The sequence below is a fragment of the Hypomesus transpacificus genome, chromosome 21 (genome assembly GCF_021917145.1).
Source record: "Hypomesus transpacificus isolate Combined female chromosome 21, fHypTra1, whole genome shotgun sequence".
In the NCBI taxonomy this organism is placed as follows: domain Eukaryota; kingdom Metazoa; phylum Chordata; class Actinopteri; order Osmeriformes; family Osmeridae; genus Hypomesus; species Hypomesus transpacificus.
Genome location: NC_061080.1, coordinates 8,846,844 through 8,874,307, shown reverse-complemented (window position 1 = coordinate 8,874,307; position 27,464 = coordinate 8,846,844). Strand labels below are relative to the sequence as shown.

The following is a 27,464-nucleotide window of genomic DNA, read 5'->3' as shown; positions in this document are numbered from 1 at the left end:
ACACAAACACAGACAAACAGAAAGACAAACAGAAAGACAGGCAGAGCCTGTGGAGGGCGTAACACAGGTGGACAGAGGTAGGTGGACACAGGTATACACAGGTACGTCCTGACAAATTATTAAAATAGGCAGTAAGGCAAGGATATGGTGAGGTAATAATATGGTGAGGTAATAAGGATATCGATATCGTTTCCAGAAAATGCGTGACTTCAGCTGCAAGTAAGAAAAGATAAAAAATACAATACAATAAATGTCATACCTAGCAAGCTATGAGATGTAACGCCACGCCAGCAAAGATAAACATTGGTCTGAGTCCAATGAAAGTGCACCGGTTCATGACCTTGCATGACATAACGTTAGACTAGCTAACTAGCTAGCACAGTGTATTAGCCTATTTTTGCAGTTTACAAAGTCAATTAATTTATATTGGTGATGCAAAGCACCGGGCAATGTACGTCAAACATAATAACATTAAACCAACCTAAAAACAATTTAAAAAAAACTGTATAGTAGGATAGTATCTTAAATATACGTTTACCTCATCGATAATAGCTTACCTTTTCAGTACGAGAGAGCGGAGGTTTGGGTGACAAGAAGTAGTTCCAGCCAGATATTGAGCGTCAAACTTTTAGGCGACTTGTGTTTAATAATAAAATTACAATAATTTTGGATAATTTATAGGTTTTGCTGTCAGTGCATTTGACATGATTGCTTCCATGCGCTTAAAATTATGATTAAAATAAAATGATATTCCTCCCCCGATGGATTCTATTTTTCTTTTCTTTTTTATGCATATAGGCCTACCTTTTTAGATCGGTTTATTTGGTATCAGTCCATTTTATAAATAACTTTTATGTCCTTAAATAAGGTTTATGTCATTTATAACGTTTATGTCTTGGATATAACAACAAAAATCCTGTTGAAAGCACATCGGCCGGATTTTTACGAAATCACCCGATTTATTATGGTGACGTTTCGTAAAAATCCGAAAGCCGCTCATCAAAATCTATGGGAGACCTAATGCGTCAAAAGACGACGCCATAGTTCACAATTTTCTACGGGAAAAGCCGAACATATTAACGTGGAAGGCAATGGGCGTCCCTAGGCGTCCCTAGGCGTCAAAAAACGACGAAAAAGGCGTCCCCCGGCGTCGGTATAGTGACGCCAAAGGGCTCTGCCCAAGCGTCAATATTTGACGCGTTGGGATGAGACTGGGTTGAATAAACACAAGCTTGGATTATGTTACTAAGAAAAACATGACACTTCACTCTGTAAATTGTAACATTATTTTAAATTAGAGCACTGTTTCCATGGCTTGACATGAACAAGTACAAAGGTTAAATCACAATTGCCCCAATGATGGCAGTCATTTGGTTTTCGGCAGAGGGTCATGCTCCTGGTGCGCCGAACACGATAGCGGTGGATATCATCCTCTGGACTGTGAACTACAAGACAGATCATAAAAAGAAAATAAACATGTTAGCAACGTGGACGAGCAACCAGGCAATGTCGACTGAGGTAGCTGTCTAGCAATGTGCTAACATTAGCTATAGCCTAACTTTATTTTCAAAATACATGTTATTAGCACAAGATCAAAATACATTCATTTCATATGCATTTCTATACTTTTTCTTGACAAATAAATGATGTAATTAGGCTGTGTGTTATTTTGTGACTTAGCTACCTAGTAATGCAAGACTGCTGCTGGAGTTAGCTCACGAAACCAACCAACTGTCGAAACCACTCATTGATGACAGAAAAACCCGAAATAAAACCCGGAACTTCCATATATTAGTTGGCAGGTGATTGGATGAACCATCGGTCTATTATCGTCCATTACCTACTAGTAGAACGATGATTGGTCCAGAACATATTTCGAGGCCAAAATTAGCCATTTAAATCTTTGCTAGCCATTTAAATCTTTGCTAGCCATTTTAATCTCACGATGCGTGAAATCTGCGTCCACACAGTTTTTCTCGCTAAGAAAACGAAGCTACTGAGTGCTAATACAATTTAGACTCATTGAACATCTGTTTTAGTAGTATGATATTTACAAAAATATTACTTCAGAGGACGGCTCAAGGCGGTAAAAGCTTAATAAGAAGGCTCCAAAGGGAGAGGCTGCTGGCAAGGAAAAAACGATGCCCAGTGTGCAACCACTTCTAAAGAACCAAAACTACCACAGCATCCTACACAGGATACACTCAGATAAATGTGGCAATCGATTATTCAGTATTCTAAAATAAAATAGGTAGAATCTTAGATATTTGTAGACTATGTTATGTTACAGGAGCTGTGGAAAGACAAACCATAGGGGCCAAACTAATACTGACGTGTTCTATGGTATGAAGTTATTGAATTTTGAGTTTTTATATAGAGGTTTGAATAGATTTAACCTTTGTATTTGATCATGTTTGGTCAATAATGTTACAATTTACAGAGTGAAGTGTCACGTTTTCCTTTGAAACATTATCCAAGTTTGTGTTTATTGCATGAAAAGGGAATGAACAGTTGAAAAGGATATGGTAAGAGCCTGGTAACACCATGGAAACAAACACAGCTTCCTTTTACAGTCCAGTTTCAGATTACTTACTGAGTACATAGCCATGTTTTACCTGGTATCGCCTTAATTGGAATGTATAGTACAAGTTTATACTAAGGGTAACATTGACAAAGTGGTATTCGCTCACAAAGAATATGGTAAGAACCTGGTAACACTATGGAAACAAACACGGCTTCCTTTTACAGTCCAGTTTCAGATTACTTACTGAGTACATAGCCACGTTTCACCTAGTATCGCCTTGGAACGTATAGTACAAGTTCATACTAAGGGTAACATTGACAAAGTGGTATTCGCTCATAAAGAATACGGTAAGAGCCCAGTAACACCATGGAAACAAACACGGCTTCCTTTTACAGTCCAGTTTCAGATTACTTACTGAGTAAATAGTCCAAACATGCGCAGGAACATACCCAGTAACCAAGAAGATTTACCATGATAGTAGAGGAAACTCTTCCCGCGGAGGTAGGAATACCAGCCAAGTAAATGAGGCCATCATCGATAAATGTATCTGAAAAGGTATTTTATTGGAAAGTACTATCTTATATTCTCATTAGACGTGGACTGTTACCAACATTCAAGAGAAGGCTCAAGACGCACTTGTTCCGGGAGTACAATGGTACTTAGGAATGGTTTGCTGAACCCAACGCTAGTTTCCTCAAGGATCACAATGACTCTTGCTTAGACTGTTGCTCTTGTTGGTTAGTGGTAGCTGATTTAAACTGTTGTATTCTATTTTAGTTAATCCTATTTTTATTGCCTACAGGTACACCTGCACTTAGAGATTAATGTTGTGTAATTTTAACTTGTTTAACTACATGCTCTTATGGTTTCTTCCCTTTAGCACTATTTTTTGGTTGTTCACAATATGTACTTCTTGTTTTTGACTACCCGCAATGCTGTGGGGCTATCTTGTTGTTATTATCAGTGACCTATGCACTTTGTAAAGTTCTCTCTTGGAAGTCGCTTTGGATAAAAGCGTCTGCTAAATGAATAAATGTAAATGTAATGTAATGTAACATTAACCTTAGGTAACTGCAGGGTAATAGTAGAGTATTTTTTTCGTAATTCTGCTGGAGCTTGGCCGTCTTCACCTACTTAGTAGCAGTGGTATTTACCCAATAACAAATTATAATTTACCATATATATCTCCTGTAGATACCAACTTACTACATAATCTGGCCAGGACCACTGGGGTTGCACTGGGGTCATAAATGTAAAAAATATAATATAGTACCGTCAGGCAGGCTTTCATTGATGCCATTGCATGAATGACCACATTTCTTTGCTCAGCTGTCAGGTGACCTCCATCTGTCTTCACAAGCCACCGGTTGACAGCCTACAATAGCATACATTGTTTAAGATGCACATTCGGGATATATGTTGTGTCAGCCTGTCACATGTGGCTGTTAGTTTCCATTGAAATAGTAATATTGTTTAATCATCGACTTACCTGAAGCATATGGAACCAGCAAAGGAGAAGCTTTGCATTTGGGAAAAACTCTTTTGATGGCATTAAGCACCCTCAAGTCACGGTCCATCATCACTGACCTGTAACATTTACAAAGAAAGGAAATAAAGAGAAAAAGTTGCACCACACCCAAAAGCATAGTGTATAGTATACAGTGTAAACATTGTATCAAGACAATTCAGAATAGAGAGTTAAGAACCAAGTGAGATCCAAAATTCAAAAGCTGTTGCTCAGTCCAGTGGTATTTTCAGATTCAAACATGCATATTTCCTGTCTAATGACAAAGAAAAGAACAAAAACAGCATAAACATTTGGCTAACTTTTGTCTGACCTTGGGTTATTCAATTGAAGCTTCTGTAGGCAGAGGCTTACTGTTGCAGTGGTTTCCTTACTCAGGATAAAATAGGCAAATGGCACGCCTCTTCCAGTTTTGTTTATCAATAACAGTGCATAAAATGCATACCCGTGGGCTGTTATGCCTTTGTATGAGGCATCCATGAAAACCATTGGATGGGGGTTCTCTTCCAAAAGTAGCTTTTGGAATGGTGTTTGTACAACAACAATGAATGGTTGTTCATTGTGAAGTGGCTGATAAAACCAGATTTTGTCTATAAGTTCCGTGGAAACCAAATGGTCCACATAAACAGAATCACTGTCAGTCACACCTCTGAGGTTTTTCTTTAAAAGCCGAATGTCATAAGGGGTCAAGTAAAACCGGCTGTCTTTTTTGTCCACATGGCCATTTTGTTGAGCCCAATCATGGCTTCTTATTAAGATCTCAGAAGTGGACCAACCCTGTTGAAGCCATATTTCGACCAGGGAATGCAAGTCTGGGAGGATGCGGTTCTTCTCTTTCGAATTATCCTCGTCATGGCCAGTGTGCTGTAGCATCTTTTGGATTATGGCACCTGATATTCCGGCGTCCGTGATGACTTTGAAAGAGATGTATGCCTTGCAAGAATTGGCCCGGGTTTTTGTGGCTTCCCCATTGCTTTTGCCTGTAGAATGTTTCCCACGGTCACAGCCATAGTGATAGTAGTCCTGCAGGGGGCAGACTGGGGGTCTGAAGTAGCAATGCTCCTTCTCCTGCACTTCGTTGATATAACCTTCCATGAACTCCTTGGCATCCCCACTAATAATGCGAACATCTTGGTGGACCCTGGAGTCACGTGGCTTCTTCAACTGTCTTTTAACCCCATTCACCCAGTGTGTTGCCATATTCTGAAATTAGAAAAAGACACTGTATACTGACTTCAGCATGTCTAACAACACTGGAGATAACGTAAACAGGCAATGGGGTAATAATAAGAAAACTAACATGTCCTTTCATCTTGCTCTTTCCTATTTACAAGTCTTGGTTGCATTCATCTTTCCCCTGACTTCTTATTTGCTTGATGGAATTTTGAGCCCCTAATGGCGCCTTCCAGGCAGCCCTGCCTGCAGTTCAAGGCACAACCTTAATCCTAACCCCCTAAACCCGACTTCTGCCCTAAGACCAGGAGATTCACCTGCCCTCAGACAACCTGCCCTGAGACCAGATGAGACAGTTGACTCCCTGCCCTGAGAACAGAAAAATACAACTTCTGCCCTGAGACCAGGAGATTCACCTGCCCTCAGACAACCTGCCCTGAGACCAGAGGAGACAGTTGACTCCCTGCCCTGAGACCAGGAGATTCACCTGCCCTCAGACAACCTGCCTAAAACAAAATTGCGGGAAACAATGGTCTTTGCCCTGGGACCAGATGAGACTAAACAGCCATGAATAAAAGCCTAGCTAGCTAGCTTAGCTAAGCTTTCTAGCTCACCTGATTAGCTTGACTACTAGCCGGCTTAGCTAAGGTTTCTAGCTCACCTGATTAGCTTGACTAGCTAGCTTAGCTAAGCTTTCTAGCTCACCTGGTTAGCTTGACTAGCTACCTTAGCTAGGTACCTAGCTTAGCTAGCGCTTATGATTAACATGTATGGGCACACATAATGTTGATAGCACTAGCAAGTATTAAAAGATTAAACTTTTTTTTTTTCAAGTGAAAATGTGTGAAATTACCTTTATATACTTACTATGAATGCTTTGAAATGATAACCAGTTCCGATTGCTGCGTGTAATTTAAAATGCCGCCAGAAGATTGAAAATTGAGGTCCCGCCTCTGCAATTCTCTCCTCTCTTGCGATTGGCTGTCTGATTAAACCAATCACAAACGTTTCTGCCCTCAGGACAACGTTGAGTAAAGAAAATTCCCAAGAGCCATTTACTCGGCAACCTCGTTGCTGCTTGTAGCTATATTTTTGTTTATATTTTAGAATTTACATTTTAAATTGTTTTATTCTTTAGATTGTAAGTTCCTAGGATTAGTTAGACTACTGTACTTTTATACTTTGATTGAAGATCCGTATATGTTTATTGTTTGCACCTTCCAGCCACAGTAAATTCCGGGTTTGTGTAAACCTACATGGCGAATAAAACCAAATTCTGATTCTGACTGGTCAAACAGGTTTGATCCGTCACAACTGCAATTAGTCTGAATAATTTAGGGAAATTGTTAGGCCTACACACTAGATTTATGCGTTTTTTCACATCACCACAATGATTTCCCTCGTGTGGTAATATTTTGCCTTGTAATTATGTATGGTTTGCAAAAATGGGAACTGCTGCGTCTGTGTAGATGAGAAAAGCAAAATGTATGCACGTTGTGCACACACTACATTATGGCCAAGCATGCACCCTTAAAATAGCATCTGAATAACGCGCCACTGACTTTAGACTATGTTTTTCCTGGTCTGTGGCGGAATTGTTTTCTGAAACTGCAAAATAGCACCAGGGATCGTTTGCGCCGGAACACGCCTCCTCTTTTCGCTGAACCGCCCCCGGGATCGCAAGTTAATTCCCTCATTTACCGACGTGCGTCTGTAGAGAGAAAAGTTTGCTGTGCGTCGGGTGCAAAATACAAATGATGCATGTGTCGGTGTACAAAGTCAATTGCGCTGGGTGCAAGATAGGGCCCATACAACAGGGAAGTGTCAAAGCGTGTTGAAACACCAAAATCCAGTGTTCAACTTGGGTCAGAGTTGATAAATGTCAGTTTAAGGAGAGGTAGCCACAGGGCTGATACAATCTGCCAAAATGAAATGTCCAACAGACACCAAGTTTATTATCCCACATTTTTTACTCAGTCATACATTTGTTATACATTTGTCCTCTTTGGTTCATGATGATTCTCTTACTGACATTGTATTTTTTATCATGTTCCACTCAAGAACATACAGTAAGTGGCTGTTGTAGACCAGATTGACATGGACTGAAGACCACAAGATTATCTGCATACATAGGTAGTATTCCTGTGAACCATACTATCATGCACCCAGTTTTACAGACTTTCAATTGCTGGGACAGACCTTTTGTATATATGGATTACAAAGAACTGGGGAAAATATTCCCCTTGCCTGGCACCATTACCAACCTCAAATGGGGCTGAGACTTATTTTTCTAGTTTTTTTTTTTACAAAATGCTGGCTAGAACTACAGGCCTGTATTTATATAGGCTGCCAACTTAACCAGCTTTGTCCCCACTAACTGGTACTAACAGAACAGACATAATTGAATCTGAACAATCAGACAGCCATACAGCCAGTAAAACCTTACTTATAACCTTAACATATCACGATGATCATAATATTCAGATATTAACCGTACTTGTTTAGCTGTAAAAATGCAAGAAAAAATCTACCAGCCACAATGCGTGGCATGCTTACATTTTGTTGTAGTGTTGTTTACCAGTAATGCAAGATGTGATTTCAAACTGTAATAGACAGCCAGAACGTCCTAAAGTAAGGTGTATTTTAGAAATTATAGCCCAACTCTATGGTCTCCATTTATTTTATAACTATCTTTGTTGTTGTTACAGTGTAATTATTAAAGTACAAACCCCATGAGCACTGGTCATCCTTCACCATGTTCAAGTGGGAAATAATGGACCAACTCATTGGACAGCTTTCTCCACAACCACATTCACATTTATGATGATGACATTTCCAATTTAATCTCTAGGTGGTGCCATAAGCACAGTCATGAGGATTCCAGTCACTTTCACAGAGATACTGTGCGTCCAGTTTGCCAAGTCCTCCACACACTTACAGTATAATCCACTGCAACTAAACAGTATAGGGCATTGACAAAATAATTAAGATGCCAGAACAGATTCAATGCATAGTTTCTACAGGTTTCTGGAACTCTTCTGAAGGAATTAAATGTAATTCATCCAAAATATATTCCCTCATTTGGTGTTTTGATGATGGTGGAGAGCGCTCTGTAACAGGTCCAAAATCTTCAATAGGTGTTCAATTGAATTTAGATCTTTAGGATGAAAATGCCATAGCATGTGATTCAAACTGTCAAGCTCCTCCTGATGTTTCGTGCCACCCCACTTGAAAGGGATGTGATGCCTCTACCCCGAAATAAAGGACTGGATTCCACTCATCATTTTCCTTTTTATTTGGTTTTCAGTTCGGTTCAGGTGAAAAACCTTTTAACACAAACACACATTTTTATAAGATTTTTCCAGTTTTAAACCCAATATAACATTTAAACAGTTAATTACACTAACACCATAGGTCAAGAGTATCAAAAGCATTACAGACTCGCTCATCTTAGTACTCTTAAAATGTACCAAACACTCGTTCCTTAAACAGCGGTAAGCGGACAAATTTCCCCGGCAACACAGGGTTCAGTGACGTCAGTTGATCGTCTGCCAACTATGTGGCTACATCAGCGAGGAGGTTTCAGAGTTTAGCTTCCTTACCGGCTGTCATTCGGGCATTCGTAGGGCATCTCTTGCTGGCGACCAGCAGACTAGTCTCTCTCTTCCTCTCGACTCATGCCGTTCGTCAACTAATGTTTGCTCCCGACGTCTCCTTTTTAAAGCCCCGGGCGCATTTTGTCTCCGCCCACTTTACTAATTGTCTCACTAATTGTTTGACTACCAATTGTCTCCACTTCAGTTTGACTACCAATTGTCTCCACTTCAGTTTGACTTCACACAAACTCATCAAACTTTTCTGGCACTGTCATTCTAGAAGGCACCACTCCCATCGGGATTGAACTGTTTTATGACAGGATAAAGGTACTCCCCTCTGATTAACTTTATACTGGATTTGCATAAACTTTTGATTGCATTGACTCTTCTCTAGGGGACAAGGATGACTCGGATGATCATGTCATTTTTGTCCAACATCTCTGTACACCAGCGCCTATAGTGTTTTGTACAGGGACGGTTTTAGCTAATTGGAGGCCCCAGCCAAAAAACTATTTTGAGGCCCCCCTTGAGCCGCACCCCCCAGAATAAGCACTTAGTTTATAAATCAGAGTATAAACCGCATTTTTAAGCAAACAACATCACCATTGCGCTGGCTACCGTTGAGCAGACCAATACTCGCGATTAATTACTTGCCCTATCAAACTGTCTCATCGGACAGCTTGGATACCGATCTAACTTGACAACATTCCCAATCAAGGTGAACACTCAATTTATCTAAACTATAGACCATAGCATTACACATATCAAAACGGAACGAACACAACAAAAGAACTCCAAACAACGCTTATTTAACTAAGCTAATGCCCTGAACTTAGTAGCTTTTCAGCTTGCCGCAGGGCATTCTGGGTACCAAGAGCAATGCACATTGTGTAACACACTTCGGTTGTGAATAGTATGTCCAGAAATAAAGCCAAGTCACTCATTTAGTGGCAGAATCCGTTGTTATGTCTACAAAATTATTTTAGATATAGTATAAGTTTAGCTAGCTTGCAAATCCTGAGGATAGCCTACTGTAGCAGACTTTTCTATGTGACAACGGACATGGGTGTTTTGTCCCTTGGGAGTTGCCGTAGGCTTGATGCTGAAACAGAGTCGATACGTGCGTTCGACTTCATGCAGCGCCGGCGTCGCCTGCAGCCCGGCTGACTTGAAGCGGCCAATGGCATTCTCAGCTTCAAGGCAGCCGGCTGTCGGCGCCGCCGGTGCTGCATGAAGTCGAACACACCTAATATTACTAGACGAAGCAGCTTTTGTCTTCCAATATGGCGTCCCCATTCATTTCTGTGAAAAGTGCTCAGTGGCGCAGTGAGGCAAGTGAGAGCGCGAAACCGGACCGCGCCATCTTTCCACTTCTGACTCTTCCGGTCAAGCGTTAAACAGTGGCTCGCTTTTTTTCCTAGCTCAGAGACTCGGTCACGCTTGCAACTAGCTGTACACATACTTTACAACAACCAGTCGCAAGCATACATTTATATGGTCGCCAGCGTGTGAGCTAAGGCATTCAGTGCCGCTGCTAGCCATTTTGGTGCCCTAAGCATAATTCCTTTATGATGTTTTTCCCAGTTTTACAATGTAACACCTATTCAGAGGTGGTGGTTCTCTGCTGTGTTTTCATTCTGTGTTTTTTTTTTTCATTTAGGGGCACACCTTATATTGCCCTGCAATGCATTTATTAATGTAACTAGAGAGGGTACAATTCAGTGGCAATTTTAGACCCTTTTTATGAGTGCTCAAGCATCCCTAAATTGAATCTCAGCACCCCTAAAAATATATATATTTTTTTATATATTGTTTATTATCGTTTGATGCTGGTAGTTCATGAAGAAAGGGACAACCTTAGTTTTTTCATTCAATATTTTGCATAATAATACATAAATGTATTAATTGTTATCCAGTGAAATTAGGGATTTATATTAGCAAGGGGGTTTACGTTAAGCACTTTTGCAAGGCACTGTATTCACACACATTGGGGGGCTGAGCACCCCTAAAGGTCTGATCCTAGAATCGCCCCTGGGACAATTTCTGGGGAAATTGTGGTGTGTGCCTGCGTCGTTTTTTTTTTACTGTCATTTTTACAACTGATATACAGCGAGGCACCATATAAGCTTGAGTTTAAATACATTATTTAATGTGACATTACGTACTGTACATGCAAGTCTTAGCTAAATGACTTAAATGTATGATGCACTTTTCGATCAGTCTTCCGACACCATAACACGATATTTGCTGAGTAGCCTATAACATCGCAACAGCTCTAACACAAGCAGGGATACAACGCTAGTGCTCAATAAGTATTTAGCTGCTATGCTCCATGACGCCGGGGCGTCATGGAGCAAAAAAGGGCTCGTGAAACTGCTCACCAAAAGAACGAAGGGGCACCCACTTGTCTGGCAGATTAAGACATGTTCGTTGGAACTTAGCGAAAAATAGCCTAAACTTTCCAAGACTTTTAGCTAGGTTTATAGGTACCTAGCGAAAAATAGCCTAAACTTTCCTAGACTTTTAGCTACGGTACTAATGCAGAAGGAACGCTGATATCGCTGTTTTACTAGAACGTCGTATCTGTGCGTCGTTGCTAACGTGTGCTGACATTGTGCATGTTGCGCCCTCAGCGCAAGATTATTGGCTGAAAGGAGAAATGCACCATGTTTTGAGAAGTGTTCAGGGTTTTCAGTCAAGACAATCATGTATTAGATTTGAGCATTTGTTGTTACATGATATGGACATGTAGATTTACTTTGGCGGAGTGGATGATCTAAGGGAAGCGCTCCCTGCCTCCTCAATGCAACACATACATACATGACATATGAGGCAGGGAGCAATAGAGATATAATCCCCCTGTTGGATAGATACACAGACAGCATGGGGGAGAAGGGGACGGTGGAGGGTGGCAGCAGCACTGATCATACAACGACCGGGGTGAGTGTGTGCATATCCGCGCGTCTTTTAAAGACGCCTTATCGGACGTGGCCCAATGGATATGCGCTGCTACATGGGTGTGGTAGTGGGAGGAGTAAGGAAGGTGGAGTAAGACACCTTACGTCCCCGATCACTGACTGACGCACGCTGCCCGATTGCCCTGCCAGAACTAGCTGCGCTTATTTCAGTCAAGACAATCACGTATTAGATTTGAGCATTTATTGTTACATGACATGGACAAGTAGATTTACTTTGGCGGAGTGGATGATCTAAGGGAAGCACTCCCTGCCTCCTCGATGCAACACATACAGACATGACATATGAGGCAGGGAGCAATAGAGATATAATCCCCCAAACACACGCCACCACTCCGCCATGCAGACTATGTGTAGAGCGGACTGCCGCTGCTCCTGAGCCACAGGAGGACCCCCTGACATCCCACTACGTACGTACTAGTGGCAAAAACAAGCGTTTTCTGGATGCGGGGGTCATGCTAACATTAACGATGACTAAGACTATGTGTGCATATCCATCGTGTTACATACCATCTGATGTGCGGTTTACCGAGCCATCCCACGCGCACATCCCGTCCAGACCCGGTGCTGGACGGAAGGTGAACCTGCGACAAGCCAAACACACCGACCATCTCCCCGGTACCCTTCTCATCCGACATCGGGCAGATAGCTACCTCCAGAGAGCTGCCCCTCTTTGCGCCCATCAGCGAACCCATCAGGATGTACACAAAGGCAGCATGTACGCCGGAACACGAAGATATGCTTATCTAGTGAGAATGACTAGTGTCAGCAGAGCACCTGCTGTTCCCTGGCCGGTATCCAGGGTGTCTCCGCAGATATCTTGACTCGGACGCTGGATTCTGATCGATTGCTACCGAATCAGAGCACGTCTGCGGATCACCAGTGCTGAGCCAAGATCTACAGGGACATTCTACAATGCTTGTGATCCGGTAACCTCTCATCCATACAGGGCAGAGTTACAGCTGTCTCTAGAGACCCATCCTCTAGCGCCCGTCGGCAACCCCAAAGATGTACGCGAGGCGCATGTTGTACCATCAGTGTTCCTATGTGAGAATGAGATAAACAAATGTGTCGGCAGAGCACCCGCCGTTCCCTGGAGTCCAGGGCATCTCTAGAGATATCTCGATTCAGACACTATGGATTCTGATTGATAGCTACCAGATCAGAGCACGTCTGCGGATCACCACGCCTAAACCGAGATCTAAAGAGATATTCTACTGTTATGGGTTAACAAGCCGACCCAGTCACCATCTGTAATGCAGGCTCATGTATTGACACACTGCGATTAGTCCTTTGACCACATGGCCGCAAGCTCGTTCACGTCAAGCTCATAGATCTCTGGACACCTACGATGTCCAGGGCATTGGGGCGTACATGGCGCTCATAAGCCGAGGACGACCAGTCCCCATCATTCCAGCGTGGCTAGGCACTTGAAGATGCCCAGGTGGCCGCCCCAATCCGGAAGCTTTGCGATGTATACCAATCCTGGGACAGCCCACAGCGAATCGTTGAGCGAACCAGGATTTCGTCATGGCCTTGCCGGCATCGGTGACAACAGCGTCACGGCGTGACATAGGAGAGTGGACAAAACGCAGTTAGATCGAGACATCACAATAGAGGCACCTTGCAAAGTATCAGGTTGGAATGTTCAGGACACTAAACGTTCACTGCACAATAGTGGTGAATTCCCCACACCGTGAAACATTAAAAGGTTGTGAAACACTGACTCGAGTGTTATCGCCGTATAGGGCCCTAGTACCCTTGATCAGTTGGACACCAGTAATTTGAAGAGCATAGCCCTATGACAAGCAATGTCACGGAAGGCTCACATAAGTGGCCCTCGACCAACATAACCCTCAGTGGCCTATGTGCAAGATGGGTAGATGATAGTAGACGTAATCTTGATCCGAATTCTGCTCTCTTGGCCCGTTTAGCAGCTTGCTGAGGGTTCCAAACACCTTAATTGAACACCCCGATACCAGTGTGTAACACGTCTGCGCTGTGCGCTCATTGCCCCTGCTTAGATCACAAAGTTGCATCCTTCATCCATCAGTGTGGATTGAAAAACGTCCTCATGTATTCGCCGGCAGACAACATAGGCCTACATGTGCACCGCGCACTCACCCGGGCCTAAGGTCTAGCACCGTCCGAGAAATGGCGGCATGCTTGCCTATCGGAACTCCTGAAATGAACAAGACAGTGCGCCACACCGTCTCTATAGCCTGAAAGAATGCGGTGCGCAATGAGATTCCCACACTCTGGTCTGCAAGTGAGCAGTCTGACTAGATTGATATGCACAGACCTCCTTATGATGTGGACTTTGCTTCGATATTATAAAAGTAAACTTTTTCCTACGCAATAACAAGCATCACGATGGAATGCAATTTGTGTAAAGCCGTGAGATACGTCTCAAGAGCCAGGAAGTAACCCCGTGGCCACAAGGCCTTGTCCGGAGAGCTTGATAACCCCCAACCTAAAGAGGCAGCCTCGTCGATACGAAAATCGAGGCGGAGGAAGACTCCATGGAATCGTGATAAAATACCCGAAGCCGCGCCAAAGGCCGCACAGCCTAGCACGGGTTGAGAAGTCCAACAGACGGGACACGAACTATGGGGCACGATGCATGCATAGAAGCGGGGCCCGAGCGGCCACCACGACGCAGAGGACACGCTTCGAGGGTAACGACGCACGCATGAAACGCTATCAGGAAATGCCGAGACACCTAGAGGCAGCGCGGGTGGAGATCACGGAACATCTTGACAATCGTCCAGCAGGTGCACAATGCCGACTGGTGCTCATTACCAGGATCCAACATGGAGCCACCGACAGCGTGTCGATGTGTGCAGACGCTGCGGCGGCCGATACCACCGAGAGTAGGCTACAGCTGCCGCCCACCGACACCAATTAGGTGCCACTGAGAGGCATGCAGCAGAATGCGCGGACCACCGGTCGTTGACCTGCAGGCAGCCTGAGAAATCGCTGTCTACTTGAGATGTGAATGTCAGAGTTAAATCCAGTCCCTCAGAACAGACGACAGGAGGGACCGTTGCAATCGTTTGGTTTCTCGTAACTGATAACCTATACTCGCGGTGAATCTAAATATTGGCACTCGGAATAAAGCGTCTGCTAAATGACCATTGTACCGCAGTCACATTAACACTGATGATGTCAGTCATCCCAACCTGCAGAGACCCATTTCCTGGTGGCGGCTTCTCCCACCGGGAACTCCCGGGAGACGTGGAATGTCTGTATCAGAGTATATTGAGTAGCCTACTATTGGATTCAGACACCTAAAATGATGGTTCGACTACAGTTTGTAAATTTAAATGTACAGTATATATATGTTTTACCTCCCAAAAAATCCCAGACCTTATACAATGTATTTATGTATTATTTTCAGCACTACCATTAGTAACTTAAGGCACTTTTGGCACTTGTTTTCCACAATGTATGCTTCATGTTTTAGCTGCTTGCAATGTTTGGGACTACCTCGCTGTTATGATCAGTGACCTATGCTCTTTTGTAAAGCTCTCTCTTGGAAGTCGCTTTGGATAAAAGCGTCTGCTAAATGCATAAACGTAAATGTAATGTAGTAACACCAAATCAACACTTGGTCCAAGGGTTCTTCCCAACTACCTCAGAAAGGTGGGGTTAATCTCATTCAGTTTTTATATCAAATACAATTCAATATAGTAGTGCATTTGTACACGCGGTGAATCTAAATATTGGCTTCTCCCGCCCGGAACTCCCGGGAGACGTGGAATATCTGTCTTGACAGTTTCAAAGCATGTATGCAGATAGACATACTTTTATGCGATGGTGCAACAGTACCCATCGACCCACTAGACTATAGCCACAGCGTAGGGGCACTCTGACGGCCCATCACACGTCAAATACACCCGCAACGATTTGCATAGCCACACTCCGCACATTAGATGCGTGAGTCCAATTATCCCCAAGCTCCCACAGCATGAGTACGGTGGGGCCCACAGCTTGCTAGCTTTTTCCTTCCGGCAAGTACCTAGCATGACACTCGTAGCTAGCAACGCTAGACGCTGGTGTTTACCGTTACGGTACACTCTTGCCAGAAGGCCTACATGTTTTGCCACACCAGCGTAGTGCATAGAGCTAGATAACCGGACGTTCATTTTGTCCGAAGTCACACATCCGAGATGGTAGTCCGAGTATTCCGTTGCACAGCGTATACTACTGAATGCCATGGCAATCAAGCAATACAATCGATTTAAAGAGCCGCAGATACACAACCCTCTCATTCGGGTACGCCATTCCTGATTACCAGCCGGTGGTGTCCTAAGACACGGTACCACGTCATTCCTCCCCTGAAGTCAATGCGAAGTCGAAGGCCACGGGAGCGCCTCCGAAGCAGTACCGGGGATCGGCGGATCCACCGCTGTCGTCGACCCCTCCTCCAGCGCGACGACCCGAGCACTCGTTTCCGCCAGAGACCTCGACGTCCAGAGGGGCCAACAGCACCGGGTCTTCCTCCCTGGACCAGAGCATTCTCAGCGGGCACCGTTCGGGAAGAGAAGGAAGGAGAAAGGAGCGGCCTTGCAGCACTCCACGAACGTGCAGTTCATCATGATTACACTCAAGGAAAGCGACACGACCAAGACATTGTAGAGTCCAGGATGCGTTGAACCGCCAATCCTGGTAGCAGGCGATCTTTGAGCCGTCGCGAGTTACGCCGGGCCCGGCTACCTGCATCGTCGCAACCGCCGTCGGGGTGGTTCTCAGAGGCTGCGAATCCAGGCGAATGCCCGAAACCTCCCGCAAACACCCCCAACAACAACAGGCCACCCCCGGATCGCAAGAGCCGGACACAGCAACACAGGCGAAAGCAACAACCGACAACGCAGGAATACAAACACATTGGCAGCAGCACTGATCATACAACGACCGGGGTGAGTGTGTGCATATCCGCGCGTCTTTTAAAGACGCCTTATCGGACGGGGCCCAATGGATATGCGCTGCTACATGGGTGTGGTAGTGGGAGGAGTAAGGAAGGTGGAGTAAGACACCTTACGTCCCCGATCACTGACTGACGCGCGCTGCCCGATTGCCCTGCCAGAACTAGCTGCGCTTATTAATGCATAAATGAGTACATCAGTTCTACCACTAGTGGCAGCAGCGCGCTAGAAACGGTGGGTACGGTATAGCTCCTGCACAATGTAGAGTCAGTTCTCAGCAGGAGGAAAAACCCGTCCGTTTGCGCTGTTGACTTACCAATGTGTTTCTGTATGTTTTACAGGTGAGCTGGTGTCAAGTGTCATGAGAAGTGTGTACGAAGTTAAAATAACATGTAATGTGTGGTAGAATGTGAACTTTGATGCAACGGTTGATGTAAATAACGATTATCTGGATGTTAGCTAGCTAACTAGCATGTGTTCGGTCGCGTGACCACAGATTGATTGAGCCCGACGTGCAAATGTATGAATAGAGCACTATGTAGAGTCAGTTCTCAGCAGGAGGAAAAACCGGTCCGTTTGCGCTGTTGACTTACCAATGTGTTTCTGTATGTTTTCCAGAGTGAATAAATATATGTGGAGACCAATTTAACTCATTCCTTGAGGGTGTTACATGCACACCCAATGAATTCAAAATTTGTAGGTCGAACATGCGCGAGTGCTTGTAAAAATACTCGCACTGTCTCAAAGTGACAGTACGAGCTCACTAGGATAAATTGGTGTCCTGGAAACGTCAACGTCAGAGGTTTGAATCCAGCCAAAGCTGACAAGCTGGTCATGTCTTTGATTCTCTGTTTAGCGAGACTGTAAGCCACTGTAAAGGAAGCCAGGTACACCGCAGTCACTAGATGTCGAAAGTTTCTTCTGGGTCATCTGACCTAGCCTGGTCCTAACCAGACCCTCGTACATTTCATTTGTACAGAGGGTCTGGGATCTCTCCATTGACAAACGTTAACTTCCTTGAAGGCGGGTCCTCTGTTGAAGTTTAAAACTATTGGATCCGCCCAGAGCCACTCTGATTTGCCATAACCAATCGCAAGCGTTCGCCTTAGCCAACTCCTTCACCACTACTTTAACGGAGCTAGCTGCCGTAGCTGGAAAATCAAACTTTTCCCGAACCCCGTGGGGAGGAGGGCCACAACATCATGGCCACCAACAAAACTCAGCAAGGAATGTTCTTGCTCCGGCTTAAACCTATGGATATTCGGCAGCGTTGCCACAACCGCAGAATAGTTTCGCTTGCATCTTTCTCCGCCGCCATTGCTGAACTACTCAAACTAGTGCACGACATTAACGTCATCGTTCTCAGCCACTCCCTCTGTTCGCTGACCTGGACCTACAAAAAATGTGTTTCTGGAAACACAACCCCATACTATCAAGTGTGCTTGATGTAGCCACGGCCATCAAATTATTTCTGACAATGCCCGTGACTGTCGCAAGCGCTGAAAGGTCATTTTCCAAGCTGAAACTGATCAAAACATATCTCAGAAGCTCCATGTCACAAGAGAGGCTGTCAGGTCTGCCCATCCTTAGCATAGAAAATGAACGTGCGCGCAGTTTAGATGTAAAGACTCAGTGTTTCCCACAGATTAGAAATCTAACTGTGGCGGGGAGGGGTGGGGGTTGTCAGACCGGGGGGGGGGGGGTCGTAATAATTCCTTCATTAATAATTTGTTACACAGTTAATTTGTTAATTTGTTACATTAAATATTAATACGAAATGATTCACACCTTCACAAAATTAACAACAACTAACATATCATTTCTGCATTATGCATGTAGTAACGGTAGTGCTAAACAACTATTTAACCCTTTACTGCCTAATACAAAATTCCGAACATTCCATATGCTGTTGAAATATGATATGCATATTAATATTCATATTTTATGGATTTTCATATAAAATCATACACCTTAACTGTTTATACCATCTTGAAGAGGAGAACTAGGGGATTTTTATCATGTAAATGAATATATGATTACTTAAGGCAAATCATATTTTATCAAAGTGGTTTCAGGTAGATATTTTTAACAAAAACTTCTCCATCCACCATACCTCATCAGACAACTGAATTTGTCACCACTTTAATTACAAGATAGAGAAAAACTTTGAGTAGGTGGAATATCCACAAGTCTGTGGGCAATGTAGAACAGAAGACAGATTAGAAATACCTTATTTTGATTAAAAGTTATGACCATTCTTGTGACTAGTGGAGACATGGGGGAAACCGGAATTATCCTGTCCCAAAAGCAGCTAAAAGCAGCTAGCGCTATGGCTAGATACTCCTCTCGATAAGTAAAAAACGTTCGAGTTTCTTCCACAATCGACCGAATTGGCCAAACAAGGCATGTACATTTAGCTTAGAGTATACATAATCTACCTAGTTAATGTTGTTTTTCGAAGTTTTTTAGAAATCTGCTCAAATCGAAGCTAAACAGTGCTACTACCGTCATTGCTGCCTGTCACAAACGGCCAAGCCGGACACGTCATTCTTTCCTGAAAACACTCGCGTCACTCCCACAAACAAATTCTTCGTAAGTAAAAAGTTGAGACTTTTAATAGACAATATTGACAACACATATTAAGGAATTTGTCTTAACTCATAATATCGTCTCCGATTTCAATTCGAAGCTGTATATCTAACACTGTAGGCAATCTCCCATGGTCTCCGCTCTGGCTCCGCCTCAGAAAACAATGGCTGCCGTTGCAGACGATAGATTTATTTCCCCCTCCCACTAACCCCTTAACCAATGATATGTGCTTTGAGCTTAAGTTGTCATGAGTATCTGGCAGTTTTCAGAAATAAAATCGGTGATTGGATGGCAAAGTTATTAAGGCGGGTTCTATGGGTCTTTTTCGACCCATATTTGAATGGTCCGGCAGGAAAGGGTTAACTGCTCGGCTCCATGACGCCGGGTAAGTAGCTAGCTCTTGAGACTTCTCACCAAAAGAACGAAGGGGAAACTTCGAGTACTGTAAGTCGCTCTGGATAAGAGCGTCTGCTAAATGACTAAATGTAAATGTGAGTAAGGTACCTACTAGTAGCGAAAATTAGCCTCAACTTTCCTCGACTTTTAGCTACGGCACTAATGCTGAAGGCTCGCTGATATAGCTGTCGGTCTTACTAGAACGGCATATGTATGCATTGTTGCTAACGTGTGCTGACGTTGTGACTGTGTGCATTTGTGAGAAAGACGCATGAGTGACAGAGAGACGGAGGGAGAGCAGGGGAAAGGAAATGAAGCTGAACGAATATGCTGCGTGTTTTAACCTAAATAGCGATAAAAAAAATGTTTTACAAAATGCAATGTGTGGCGGCCGGTGTTGATTCTGTGGCGCACCGCCACAAATTAGTCTATGTGTGGGAAACACTGAAAGACTATGGTAAAAGACTTTGCACACAGATTTGCTTAAAGACGCGCACATGTGTAGGCTATTCACCTGCAAACCGTTTGAGCGTTTTTTTCTTATTGAATAAATTTTCCTCAAAAGACAAGCTTGAGTTTTGATATCTTGCATTTATTATACGGCTCTTCAGAATGTTCCAAAAAGTTAAGTTGATCGCGTCGGGGTCCTGTTCGTCCCGTCAGTAGTTGTATTACATTATCCGTTACATATGTGGTGGGGGGGGGGGGCCTCTCAGGCTTATTCTGCGCGGGGGGCCTCATGTGTTTCCGTTACGGGCCTGATTACAAGTAAACGATTTGTTGGTGAAATCAGCATTACCTGTGATTTCAAACCAGTGTAGCTCACAGTAGTCTAGTAGCTAACAAAAACATCTCCACAGCTGTTTACAGTAGCTACAGTAGGAAGTCAAACGGTGGCACATGTTTGGCACTACCCTTACTTAAATCAAAAGTCTTTCAATAGGTGAAACTATTTGACTTGTGACTACTAACCTGAACTCCATTGCCACAGCCTAAACTTTGTCAATCTGTTCATGAAAAATATCATTTCAGCCTAGACTGTACAACGGAAGTAACGTTAAATCGAATTCAACTAACGCAATCGCTACCAAGACGAACACAGTCTAATAGTAGTAGTACAATTTACGGGGGCAGCTTCTCCACACAGGGCTATATTGCATTTTGCCTTGTTACTGAAAATGATCACTACCACTGACATTTTCATGAATGAGGGGATTTTCCCCTAAATAAATGTCAAGCTTATTTACGTTTTGGGGGGCATATTTTCAGTTAGCAGATGGTACTATTTGAATCGTGATTCCATCTAAGATAGCTACTGCTGGTAACGTTGTTGTTAAAATAAGCTTCAAAGGGGGTTCTTTATTAATGAATGAATGCAATATGAGAAAGCTAAATGCCTGAAAATATCACGAAAAGGGAAAAACTTACAATGACGTTTGTCATAGAGATTAGGTACATTTTTACACCGGTCTGCCAAATGTATTCGTTTTGATTCAACTATGAGGTTGCTGATCACCATTCCTTTTTGCAGGGGAAATGAGAACTATTTCAATCTACTCATCACTCTTAGTATGTTGAGTTGTAAATGAGCAGAAAAAATATGCTTTTAAATCTATGTAATCTTTATAAATAATAAGTAGGCTATGCATTTTTATTTAAAATATACAGAAATATCAGTTGTAAAATGTAATTTAAATACGGACTCCTGCAACCAATGCAATCAAGCACACCCTACAATTACCCCAGAAATTGTACCCTCTGTAGTTCGATATAAGAATATCTCATTCAGCTCCAGGTAAATCGGCAATCGGCCAATTTGAACATTTATGCTCGTGCCCTGTTCGTATTCTCGAGCACATTTGCAGGCAACTTTTATTGACGTAGACAAAGTTTACCCATTTCGGATTGGTTTCAAATTTAGCAAAAATCTGGAAAATTATTCTATGAAAAAGCTAATAGTATGAACCAGGACCGAGAATCGAACAACAATTATTGGGGGAGATAGTTTTGTAAATGTTGACTGGAGTTAATAGAATAAAAACGACCGGAGGAGCCGGAAGTCTTATAAGAAATGCAATACCACCTACATCCACCAGGGCCGTTGCTTCAAGCCGAGGGTGTGGGGGTAAGTGCTGAAAGCATTAAGTGAATGTGAGAGCTGTTCGAATGGCGATGTCAAGAAGTGCAGTAGTAAAAGTCAAGTTCAAGTTATGAAAAGAGACTGTGTCCGTGTCTAATTGTCCGCACGATTGTGACAGACCTTTCTAGGTGTAACGGGAAAGGGGGGGTTTTGTCCTTCGGGAGTTGCCGTAGGCGTGTTGCTAAGGCAAGCGTTGGGTTTAAGTAAGAAAAGGGCTGTTGGTATACTGGTGTGAGAGAGATTCAGTAAAGTAAATTCAACTGGTGCTCGAAGACCGTTTCCTTCTATCATTATTTACACAACATAAAGTAACCTAAAATGAACCCCAAACAGTCGGCTACATTGGTGACAGCGGTGGTGCGTCCGGAATGATGGGGTTTATTTCTAGATCGTTTTTTGTTTTGGTGAAGTAAAACGTGTTAGCTTGGCTGGTGACACGTCTGCCGAGTCTGGCGTGCCGCGTGCGAAAGAAAAGAAGAGTTTACACATAGCATTACTAGACAAGATGTGGTATGGAGACGAGGATCCCTTCATGTGCAAATCGGAGAGAGGCAGAAGCCGCGAATCAGGAGGGAAAGTGAAGATTGGGTTAGGGACAGGTGAGGATTCAACATTTTAACCCTAACCCACCCATAGGTGGGTACAGGAGCTGGACCCCCTGCACTGGGTCATCAACACCGAGAGGGGGTGTGTCATGCTAACGCGGATGCTTTGTCCCGCCGGCCAGTGTCGATGCACGCCAAGGAGGACAAGAATGTGACTTACGTAAATGCCGTTGACTCAGGGGATGTACCTGGCCATCCGGAGACTTTCCATACTCAACAGGATGTTCTGGATGACTTCCCTACCTCTCTGCCCATAGGCCAGTCGCAACCAACTGTAGGCTGGTCAGTGGACTTGGAACCGGTCGACCTGCAGGCGTTGCAGCAGGCCGACCCAGATATCTCCACAGTGTTGGGCTGGGTTGAAGGGGTTGAGCTGAAACCACCCCGCGGTCATCTGTGTGTCTTAGGAAGTTATGGACTGAATTTAGTCAACTTACAGTGATTGACGGACTTTTGCGTCGGTCTGTGCACTCCTCACTAACCGGTGAGAATTTAGTGCAGACAGTTGTTCCGTCGTCTCTCGTACCAGACATTCTGCAGCACCTCCACGGCGGAGCTGTGTGGAGCAGAGCGGGTGTGGGAGAAAGCTCGTCAAACATGTTATTGGCCGTCTATGTTTAGAGACATTAAACGATGGTGTGAGCAGTGTGAGGCTTTTCAGACTCTACGGTTTCCTGTCCTCAAACAACAGGCCCCAATGGGAGGGTCTCTGGCCAGTCACCCTTTTCAGAGAGTGGCGGCAGACATCTTAGAGTTGCCGTCGACAACTAAGGGCAATAGATATGTGCTTGTGGTAGCAGACTATTTCACAAAGTTTGTTAACTTGTATGCTCTTCCCAACCAGACGGCACAGTCCGTCACACAGTACCTGTTTGAAGATTATGTACCAGTGCACGGGATTCCTGAGACTTAACACAGTGACCAGGGTCGGCAGTTTGAAGCGGAGATCATCCAGAGCCTCTGTCGTCTATTGGGGATAAAGAAAACATGCAACACCGCCTACAATCCAAAGTCGGATGGCATGGTGGCGCGTCATAATTGTACCCTGATTGACCAGCTTGCCAAAAGGCTGCTGTCACATGGGTGTGAGTGGGACTATTTTCTGAGACAAGTGGCTTTTGGTTATAACACTTCGAAACATGCCAGTACACAGTTCACCCCATTTTACCTTGTGCATGGGAGAGAAGCACGGGTTCCATCGGATGTGTTGGTGCCTCCGAGACTGTTCGACTCTCAGGTGCCCGGGACGCAGGCGGAGTTCGTGTCCTCAATGGTGAAGGGACTGGAGAGCGCCTTCGGTGATGCAAGACTGAACAATGGCCCATGAAAGACAGAAACTTTACTATGACGTGGGGGTGCGTCATCGCCCATATGAGATGGGTGACATGGTGTGGCTGAACAACCCGACGGAGAGTCGCATGAAGCTGGCCCCTCTCTGAAAGGGACCTTATAGGGTTATTCAGGTGCTTGACTCACACGGTGAGCGTGGGCTTACCTAACGGATTGAAAATCATTTGGACTCCGAGGACCGGGAGCAGGTTGTGCACTACGACAGATTGAGGAGATACACCTTGCCCGTAGCCCCAGCAGGTAGCGCCTGTTTCTTCCCCAGACTTTGCTCTTCCTGCCGCGCAGACGAAGTCCGTTGACCTGGTGGGCGAAAGGGGGGTTTGTGCAATGCCTGCTGTTGCTGACAAGTCGGCTCGGGTGAAAATTTGGACCGGGAGAACAGTACGTCCCCCTGGTCGCTTTGAGGATACATTTACATTTAGTCATTTAGCAGACGCTCTTATCCAGAGCGACTTACAGTAAGTACAGGGACATTCCTCGAGGCAAGTAGGGTGAAGTGCCTTGCCCAAGGACACAACGTCATTTGGCACGGCGGGGAATCGATCCGGCAACCTTCTGATTACTAGCTCGACTCCCTCACCGCTCAGCCATCTGACTCCTGACTATAGGATAGATATAATATGTATACATACGAGTTATGTGTGTATGTATATTTGTGATATTTTTTTTCCTCTTCAGATATACTTCTGTTGATTTTGATCATGCCCGTGCTGCTCTTGTGCTAGGTGGGGTGTGCGCATAGAGGGCCTCTTTCAAGGGGGCCTCCGTCTTCCTGTGTTATGTGTCAGTGTTATCTGGTATGTTTGGGGAGTGCGTGGCTTGTCATCTGTATGTGTTGGAGCGGCCACGGGTGTCTGAGTCAATTGTGTTGTTTTTTGGGGGGCCTGCCTACTGTTGCATATGTTCCCTGGATGTGTGATCTGTTTGTCTGCCTGTTCTGTTGGAACGGGGACGTTCCATGATGAGGGGGGGACGTATGTGACAGACCTTTCTAGGTGTAACGGGAAAGGGGGTTTTTTGTCCTTAGGGAGTTGCCGTAGGCGTGTTGCTAAGGCAAGCGTTGGGTTTAAGTAAGAAAAGGCCTGTTGGTATACTGGTGTGAGAGAGATTCAGTAAAGTAAATTCAACTGGTGTTCAAAGACCGTGTCCTTCTATCATTATTTACACAACATAAAGTAACCTAAAATGAACCCCAAACAGTCATCTACACAATCATATACAATTATATCTAAAACTAACTTAAGTTACAAAGAGCTTGGTTACACTACCAAAGTTGAATTAGTAATGTTGTTAGCGATGCTAGCGTTATTTTGCTAGCTAGCCTATAACACTTCACTGGGTCTTGCAGCTGTTTGATTTACTGAAATTATTATGAAATGTTATGTTCTACTAGCCATTTGCCTACCTCAGTAAGTCACTGTATTTCCAAGTCCTGATAGTGTAACTGAGACGACACAGTAAATAATTCCTCTTTCAAGTAATAAGCCCCCGTTCAAGTGCTGAGCATGAAATTAGCTGTACGGTCTGTGGAGATCTTGAGACGGTGAAGAAGACACTTTATTGTTCTGAAACCGGACTATTAGCCGCTTCGAAATATAAACTGCACAAGCACAAGAAAACTGTAAAAAAGCCGCAGTACAAGGCGCAGCTTATTTTCCATAAAATACGGTAATTGGTGTTGAAGTGGCTGCAGTTTCTGCTGCTGCTAGCAATAGCTAAACGTGGCCCAGAAGCACTTGAAATGATCATTATCAGAAATGTCTTAATCTTCCACGGATGCATTCTTTGATTAGAAAAACTGCGTTAGCTTGCGTAATTTCTACCTTAACTTCTCCCTTTTCTTATTTCTTTTTTCACTTCCACTTTGAAATCGTTTCATGTTTCCGCGATCATACACACTCCACTACACTCTCCTGACAGAAACGTCATGACCTGAATCATATGTTCCATGATGGATCAAATTTATCTATAAAGAATAGAATTGAAGAATTGTGTTTTCGTTTGCAATGACAAGTGATTTATTTAAATGATAATATAATAATATAAAAAAATACATTGTAAATACGATGAGCCCCCCCTGGTGGCCGAGACCCTGGACAACTGCCCGACTTGCCCAATGGGACGCACCGCCCCTGGTTCTTGAATTTCTTGGCTTCTGAATTCTCGGATGTGCATTCATCTTTGCAATAAGGGGTTTATGCACAACAACCTAACCGTAATATTCCTCTCCGTGCATTTGTTGATGGACTGTTCTTGCTCCCACAGTCACATCCTGTACTGACACTCTGTCACCTGGTTAAGAGTACATTTTCTGTTTATGCTTGCACAGATCTACAAACATCACGGTCATCTAATGTGCACCTTTAACCACAATTGACCACAATTTCTCGGGCACTTCCTCAGATATTTTTACGGTTACCATCTTGATCTAAAATTGAGGTCAACTGGGCATGCTCAACATTTTGTTACATGCAATAGAACATTATATTGAATTGAACTGTACCAGGAAGTATCTGTATTTGTTATGTTTTTCATTTCTTCAGGGTTTTCCTTTCATCTGTCACATATCTGTATTTACACACCAAAAGGAGAAAGCCTTACTTCAAAAGTGTTCAGGAGTAGACTGTTACAGGCTGTTCCACAACCCAGTTATATATTTATTACATGTTAAATCATGTAAATTGCATATTAAACTGTATAATGAACACTGTACAGTCAAGTATTACTAACCCATCAAAATACTCATTTAATTTAAACGTAACAAGGACCGGGTAAAGACAAATATAATCAACTATTCCTTCCTGGAAACTGTTCTCAAGAAAGGTTTATGCCAAATGTGCAAAATCAAAAGGGATGTTATTGAATATAGACTTGAAAATATCATTTTCATTTGACTGATGATTTGTTCAGGCAGGTAGGTTGTTTTGATTGTTTTCCAATTAGGCTGAAACTCATTGTTACTGTCAATCAAAGCAACTGAATCTCACCCTTGCGTGACTGAGCGCTGGGGGGTTTGAGAACATACATCCCAAGAGGCCTCTGTCATCGCCACGCCTGAGGTATCATGCTGGGTCTTGGAGCCCCTGACCCAGTATGTGTGTGTGTGTGTGACAATTATGAGATGACAATATGTTACACAATGTCTTACACAGTACAGGCCCTTGTTTGGTCCAATATGACCTCATTCATCTTCTTTCACATGAAAACTTGCATGGTAAATGATCAGGAAAATATGGAAAGACAGACAGCTGGAATTGACTTACAAAAAAATGTTCTCATGTACAGATGTAAGTTGATTGAAAAAAAAAAATGGTCTTGAGAGAAAAAAGAACATGGTCAATTAAAATGATCAATATCAACATAAAGCATTGTGGATATACTAGAGTACTAGAGTAGATAGAAAGAGATAGAGAAGACTAAAAAGACAGCAGAAGGTTTAAGAGAGAGAGAAAGAGTGTGCTACATTCACCACCAAATCTGGGCCAGACAAAGTAATTTCTCTAATTACTGCGGTACTACGAAAACTTGAGAAAATAAGAAGGAATTGGCCGTCACCCGCCGATTACCCAGCGGGGGGTTGTGTGTAATTTGGGGAGGATGGGGATGAGGTGTGTGTCTAAGTTGGCGGGATCCATCACTGGCCCTGATAATACACCCATGTAC

General features: G+C 43.7%; 1 protein-coding gene and 1 long non-coding RNA gene across 4 annotated transcripts; both read right to left on the bottom strand.

Annotated features, from left to right (window-relative positions):
* Nucleotides 1-795: 795 nt before the first annotated feature.
* LOC124483352 lies at nucleotides 796-5,601 on the bottom strand. Of its 3 annotated transcripts, XR_006957812.1 has the most exons (4): nucleotides 4,363-5,601; nucleotides 4,014-4,111; nucleotides 3,798-3,899; nucleotides 796-1,445 (listed from the first exon to the last, which is right to left on the bottom strand). XR_006957812.1 is itself a non-coding variant. In XM_047043775.1 (3 exons), the coding sequence occupies exons 1-3, from the start codon at nucleotides 5,247-5,249 to the stop codon at nucleotides 3,850-3,852; spliced, it is 1,035 nt and encodes a 344-aa protein (XP_046899731.1). In that variant the 5' UTR covers nucleotides 5,250-5,601; the 3' UTR covers nucleotides 3,522-3,849. The 3 variants fall into 3 exon arrangements, 1 of the variants encoding a protein (XP_046899731.1); XR_006957813.1 differs by lacking the exon at nucleotides 796-1,445 and having other exon boundaries at nucleotides 3,522-3,899; nucleotides 4,826-5,601; XM_047043775.1 differs by lacking the exon at nucleotides 796-1,445 and having other exon boundaries at nucleotides 3,522-3,899.
* A 1,439-nt stretch (nucleotides 5,602-7,040) lies between these two features.
* LOC124483357 lies at nucleotides 7,041-25,720 on the bottom strand. The gene is made up of 7 exons (XR_006957817.1): nucleotides 25,207-25,720; nucleotides 23,947-24,101; nucleotides 23,620-23,760; nucleotides 23,320-23,418; nucleotides 22,934-23,007; nucleotides 22,695-22,853; nucleotides 7,041-8,548 (listed from the first exon to the last, which is right to left on the bottom strand). It is a non-coding gene; the product is annotated as an uncharacterized LOC124483357 (long non-coding RNA).
* Between the last annotated feature and the right edge of the window lie 1,744 nt (nucleotides 25,721-27,464).

Bases quoted from the DNA above. Each gene is read 5' to 3' on its own strand.
- LOC124483352 (XM_047043775.1), bottom strand. From the start codon at position 5,249: ATGGCAACACACTGGGTGAATGGGGTTAAAAGACAGTTGAAGAAGCCA. The intron at 4,112-4,362 runs GTCAGACAAAAG...TAAATGTTACAG, and splicing joins CTTCAATTGAATAACCCAAG to GTCAGTGATGATGGACCGTG. The intron at 3,900-4,013 runs GTAAGTCGATGA...ATGCTATTGTAG, and splicing joins GCTGGTTCCATATGCTTCAG to GCTGTCAACCGGTGGCTTGT.